At 33.3% G+C, this 6,792-nt stretch overlaps 1 protein-coding gene across 1 annotated transcript; it reads left to right on the forward strand.

Annotated features, from left to right (window-relative positions):
* The first annotated feature begins 2,893 nt into the window (after positions 1–2,893).
* Positions 2,894–4,845, forward strand: LOC136218121 (probable galacturonosyltransferase-like 9). Its single transcript, XM_066004876.1, has one exon. It carries the CDS (start codon positions 3,462–3,464, stop codon positions 4,602–4,604), a length of 1,143 nt encoding a protein of 380 aa, XP_065860948.1. The 5' UTR covers positions 2,894–3,461; the 3' UTR covers positions 4,605–4,845.
* The last annotated feature ends 1,947 nt before the right edge of the window (positions 4,846–6,792 follow it).

Raw genomic sequence — 6,792 nt, forward strand, 5'->3', positions numbered from 1 at the left:
AACATAAGATGCCATAACAACATCATACATTCATTATTATATATTCATATATGCAAACTCCACACCCCTCCCCAAGATGGAATGATCAAACTAGTGGATAACATTCTCATCTTGATTTAATAAGATTGCATTTTATTGTTAGTCAAATGCTTTCTAAAGATGTTCACAATCTGCTTCAATTTAAGGAGTTTCCAAAAAACCATTTAACAAATATTCTCGCACAAAATGACAATGAATGTCAAGGTGCTTAATTCGCTCATGAAACACCAAATTTGTTGCAATATGAATTGTTGCTTGCTTGTCACAATGAAGCTGAATATGTAGTTTAACTCGTATCCATAATTCCCTAAGTATATATAACATCCATTTCAATTCACAACTTGGCATCTCTATAACACGATATTGAGATTCAGCCGAGGACTTACTAATTGTGTTTTGTTTCTTAGCCTTCTAAGAAATTACAGAATTTCCTACAAAGACACAGTAACTTGTGACAAATTTTGTGTCTATTCACACTTAGCCCAATCCGAGTCGCAATATCCTGTCAATTTAAAAGAACATGAACCATATAAAATAACATATACTTAATTGTGTGCTTCAAATATCTAAGCATCCTCCATATGAATATGTGTAGGAGTAGTCACATATCGATTGAGTTGTTGTGTCACGTAGGCTATGTCAGGCCTAGTGCATCCGAGGCACAACAACCTCCCAATTAGTCTCCTAAACTGACCTGGATATTTAGATGCTGCTGAATCTGAATCTAGATTGATTCCAGAATGAAAAGGACCGGTTGCAACATGAGCTTCATCCATTCATGTGTTCTTTAGCAAATCAACAATATTGCTTATGTTGTATTAACAACAAACCTTCCTCAGACCTAGCTAGCTCAATGCCTATAATGAATTTGGTGGCACCCATGTCTTTAATCGTAAATTGTTGATGCAAATGAATTTTTACATCATTTATCAATGCATGTGGTGTTCTAGAAACCAAAATATCATCAACATATACGATTGAAACCAAAAAACCAGAATCAAATTGTATACTAAACAAAAATGATCGTATATATACTTAACAAACACCAATTCCAACAAATTTTTAATACACATTTTGTTCCATTAGTGACCACCATATTTTAAGCCATAAATTGAATTAGACAGCTTGCGAACATCTTCTTTCTTAGTCTTTTGATATCATTGTGGAGGTTCCATATATAACTCTTCTTCATTATGGCCATACAAATAGACATTATTGATGTTTATTTTGTGTATGGGCTATTGTTTTGTTGCTACAATAAACAAAAACATTTTGACTGTTACTATTTTTTGACGGGTGAAAAATTGTCTTTATAATCCACACCAAACTTTTGGTTGAATCCCCTACCACCAACCTAGCTTTATATTTATCCACAGACCCATCAGGGTTATATTTCACCCTAAAAACCAATATGCTGGTTATAACTTTCTTACCCTCACGCAAGCCTTATCGACATCAGGTACATGCTCCATCAACAAAATCTGGCTACATACCTGGTCATATTCTTTATTCAGACTAGCCAAAAATTGCATTAGTTGTTCCTCATCCGTCAATTGTTGAACAATTCGCCCAACATCACCATACTTGCAAGTTGCACTAGGTCTGGGAATCACCAATTCATCCCACACCCTTTGTAGCTTTGAAAAATACCTAACAACAGATCGAGAATCTTGTTGAACATCATATAATTATTAATTAAGCCTAAAAAAGAAACAAATTATCACTTTTACCGTATCTCTTCTCAATTTCCTTGCATATTGTATAGGTATCATTTAATGTACAATAAAATATAAAAGAAAAATATTAAATTAGATCAGACTTGCAATTATTAACTAATTATTCGATCATGTAATTCAACATTGAACATATAAAAATAAAAATTGATCTATAAATGTAGGAAGAAGAAACAAGGTTCCTAGAATGAACAATGCCTTCAACATTTAATGGTATTATTGAATAAATGAATAGAAGACAATAATAACATATGTTCTTCACACAAAATCTTCCTTACCAATATCTGCTTGGTAGGTTTCTAACATTTCAATAACTACCTTCTCTAAATGTTTGGCACCACTTCCATATGTATGTATTTTCTAACATTATACTTTTGCATTTTAAGATCAAATATTTAATTACATTAAAAAAAATCATATACTGTATTTAATTTTAACAAAACGCAGTATTAAATCCTTAAATCTCATATTTTTTAGGATAAGTCCTTAAATTAGTTACTAAACAATTTAAAAACCCTGAAAATTTAAGACACTTTATCTAGAAAATACTAATTAGAGCTAAAAATCATAAAAATATAGGGACTTAAGTATACATTTTACCTTTAAACTTTTAGCAATTACCTAAATAAACTCTTATATTCAGTTTTTTCCCATAAATATAATGTGATATTCATTCATACCATGTGAAATGAAGAGTTCATACACGTCATTTTTTTAAGTGGGCATGTCATCTAGCAATTTACTAGTTCTCATTGAATTTTAAAATATTAATTTAATAGAATTATTTATTTATAAAATTGATTTTAACTGGTTAATTAATAATATAATAGACAAAGAAAATGTCATAACAGATCAACCGAAAACATAATTTAGACAAATATGTTTTTCTTTTTAAAAAAAAGGGCAACTAAATCCAGGTAAGCAATACTAGCGAGTTCATTGATCCAAAATGCGTAATTTGAACCGCTAAAATTAAATACGTTAGGATTAGGAGCTTTATACACCATCGAATAAAATGAACCAAGTCCAGACGCAGAAACATATGCGTGATTTACACATTCCGAAAATTATTAAAATAGCAACATACAATTACAGAGTGGATTCCATACTTTTTCTCTTTCCTTCTAGAGAGAGAGAGAGAGAGAGGGGAGGAGAGACAGAATCACTGTGTAAAAGTTTTATCTGATTGCAGATATATAAAGTGACCTCTACATCACTCTCTCCTTCCACATTCTGCTTTCTCCTCCCTCTTTTATCATCGCCGGGGAGGAAAAGGGGGGAAAAAGAAGGAAAGAAAAGAACCCGCGTTTTCTACGAATCTTGTCCACCGAGAAGAGAAGAGAAGAAGAAATTACTATGCCGTGTCTTGATTTTCCGGCTGCTTCTTCTTCCTTGTAGTAATTTTTCTCTTCTTTTCTTGGACGTGTGTATCAATTTAATTGCGTTGACATTTCTTTACAAAAAAAAAAAAATTATTGATGATTGTCTGTACCTGTCCCAATCTCTAGAATCGTCTCTTTATTTTCCCTCTTCAGTTCTAATCAATGCTATATAATCCATCGCCCATTTAAGAATATACAGAGGGAAACGAAACGGAACCACCATTGTTGTTATTAATTACTCTTTCATCTTCCGATTTCGGCCCTTAAACAGGAAATTTCTGATTGATTTCCTGTTTAATTTTGTGCAATGGGTCGTTTCCAGTTACTATTGATCTTTCTGGTGTTTGTTCTTTCTTCTCCGTTTTGTTTTGGGATTCGTTCTATTCCAGGGAAAGAAATGAATGGCGGAGATGGTCTTGAAATCGATGGGTTCAGATTTTCTGAGGCGCCGGAGTATCGGAATGGGATTGGCTGTCCGGTTTCAGGTAATAGACAGTTAGTTTCCTCTTGTGATCCTTCTTGGATCCACATAGCTATGACTTTGGATTCGGAGTATTTACGTGGCTCAATCGCAGCCGTTCATTCGGTTTTGAAGCACGCTTCCTGCCCGGAGAACATCTTCTTCCACTTCGTCGCGGCGGAGTTTGATCCGGCGAGTCCTCGAGTTTTGAGCCAACTGGTACGATCCACATTCCCTTCACTCAGTTTCAAAGTCTATATATTCAGAGAAGATACAGTAATCAATCTAATCTCATCTTCAATCCGTCAAGCCCTTGAAAATCCATTAAACTACGCAAGAAACTATTTGGGCGACATTTTAGATCCATGTGTGGACCGAGTCATATACCTCGACTCAGATGTGGTGGTAGTCGACGATATCCACAAGCTATGGAACACACCTCTCGCCGGGTCAAGAGTGATCGGAGCACCGGAATACTGCCACGCAAATTTCACAAAGTATTTCACCGACGGGTTCTGGTCCGACCCGGTACTCCCTCGGGTATTCTCAACCCGGAAACCCTGCTACTTCAACACAGGCGTAATGGTAATGGATATGGTGAAATGGAGAGAGGGAAATTACAGGAAAAGAATTGAAAACTGGATGGAGATACAGAGGAAAAGAAGAATCTACGAATTAGGTTCATTGCCGCCATTCTTATTAGTATTCGGAGGTAATGTTGAAGGAATAGATCACCGGTGGAACCAGCATGGGCTGGGCGGTGATAATGTGAGAGGGAGTTGCCGGTCATTACATCCGGGTCCGGTTAGTTTGTTACATTGGAGTGGAAAAGGGAAGCCATGGGTAAGATTAGATGCGAAGAAAGCATGTGAGCTAGATCATCTATGGGAGCCGTATGATCTATACAGAGGATATGAAAGCAGCAGATCAAAGGATAGATCATCTTTTGGGTTTTCAACAACATTGGTGGGTTACTCTAGCTATTTGTGATGATGATGATGATAATGATTCTATTCTATTCATTTTTTGATGCATAATTGTTGTTAGTCTACACATTTGAAGAAATTGATTTATTTCGTAGATGTGTACAGATTAGAAATTGGGATTGGTTTTGAGAGTTCGATTCCATTACTATGGAATGGAGCAATTTTGGTTGGGATTGGTTTTATTATGTAATTGAATCATTATTGATTGATAGAGGAGGAATAATATACAGTTGTTTCATTTTTTACATTACATAGTTGGATATGAAATGCATAATTAGATTTTCAGAAATGAGCCAAAACGAAAAAGTTAGATGAAAAATGATGTGGGAAATTGAAAAGGGTCACGGGGCTTGGTTGTCACTAACTTTTCTGTCAATTTTAAGGTCCCACTGGATTATTCGATGGGTGGGTGCTATTACATTTCTAGGATTTCAATTCAACATTCACTTCAGAAATTGAAATTGTTTTTGGTACAAGCATGGAAAACACGGTTCCTTCGTAATTCTAAAATCGAATTTACTGATCAAAAGTTTTAATATAGTTAGTTCAAAAAAAAAAAAAGTTTTAATATAGTTTAAGCAAAAAAGAATTTATCTTTGGGTTTAATTTAGTAAGAAAATCTCAAATCTAGATGGAGTTGAAAATATTATTAGTAGGTAGAGTTTTAATATAGTAAGCCCAACCTATGGTTAATAAGGAATAATAAGATTTAGTATTCATCTCTCTACCTTTTTTCTTCCCTTTGCTCTTTTTCTTTTCAAGCTTCCACCACTGTCACCGTTTCGTCTCCGCCACCGTCACCGTCTCGCCTCTTTTTTTTTGTTCAGGTTTTCTTAGAGGAGGAATGAGGAAGCTTGTCTTCCTTTTTCCTCCTCCCATTTATGTTTTAGTTTTTATTTTTTTAGCTTCAATTTTATCTTTCTTTCTAGTTTGAAGTCTATATACTTTCTCGAATCTCTTTTCCATCAGATCTACACCTGTTAGCTATACTTTTATCGTTTATTCCTTTTTCGGTTTTAGCAAGAACGGAAAAGGTTCATCTTGTCCGCAGATCTATAGATCTGCGTGGTTGCAAAAAAAGAAAGGACTCAGATCCGAATGTCCGGAAGAGGCTAGATGATGAAGAATTGATTACAGCTGTTTTTCAATGGGATTCGACTTCCGAGAAGTATATGATTTCTATTTCGTTGTATTTGTACCCTTTGTGGTTTTTTATTGCTCTTTGTAGTCTTTATCTTGCTCTTTGTAGTCTATTTTCTTCCCTTTGTGGATCTTATACTGGCTATAGCCTGTATGGGTGGAAGTTTTATTGTGTTGTATTTGTACTTTATGATTGTATGAAATGAAATATGGCACTTTTATCAAAAAAAAAAAAAAAAAAAATAAGATTTAGTATTCACACACAAATTTGAAGCTCAGTTTATTAGATGGTGTAATTTTAAGAAATTTGAATAGGGTGTTTGGTTATTACTTTTCATGCTTTTGTTTGGTTTTTTACTTTAAAATATAGAGTTTTAGATGTTTAGTTAGGTGTTGTTTGATAAAACTAAAAATCAAGTGCTGAAAAAATAAGTACTGAATTTTAAGTGCGGAATATTATAAGTGCTGAAAATATTGGATGATATAAGTTTTATAAAAATATTAGTTTAATTTTAAGTTAACTATTTTAACTTATCAAAATAATTGATTTTTAACTTAATTAACTAATTTAAATGGTGGAAAAACAACCGTTATCAAATACACTTTAATTTAAGTAATTAAGTGTTTTATCACTAAGGCCTCGTTTTGCTTTTTGCACCTGAAAAGTAGTCTTTTATAAAAGCATGGAATCCTTGCTTTTTTTGGAACAGCATTTTTTCAAAATCAAACCATATCAGCAAACAATAGGTAAAACAAATGGGTCTGAAGTCTTATGAATGGAAAAAACTGGAAATGTGGTAAAAATATAAAATTGTACATAACAAAACTTATAGAAACTTAAATATTATTTGTTTGTTTTCTAATTTTTTCAATGTTTGTTTACTTAGAAAAATAAGTTAAAGAAAAATTTTAGATTAGTAAGAATCTCCAATAGAGGTTCATATAAAGATTATTCAAAATTAATACATCTACTAAAATATAATATTTTCTTTTCTAACTAATCTGCATCTCTTTTGACAACTTTGGATAAAAAACACTAATAGTGAACAACT

The sequence above is a fragment of the Euphorbia lathyris genome, chromosome 2 (assembly GCF_963576675.1).
Source record: "Euphorbia lathyris chromosome 2, ddEupLath1.1, whole genome shotgun sequence".
Classification (NCBI taxonomy): Eukaryota; Viridiplantae; Streptophyta; class Magnoliopsida; order Malpighiales; family Euphorbiaceae; genus Euphorbia; species Euphorbia lathyris.

What these genes read in the sequence shown, in the direction of transcription:
- LOC136218121 (XM_066004876.1), top strand. Translation starts at nt 3,462, where the DNA reads ATGGGTCGTTTCCAGTTACTATTGATCTTTCTGGTGTTTGTTCTTTCT.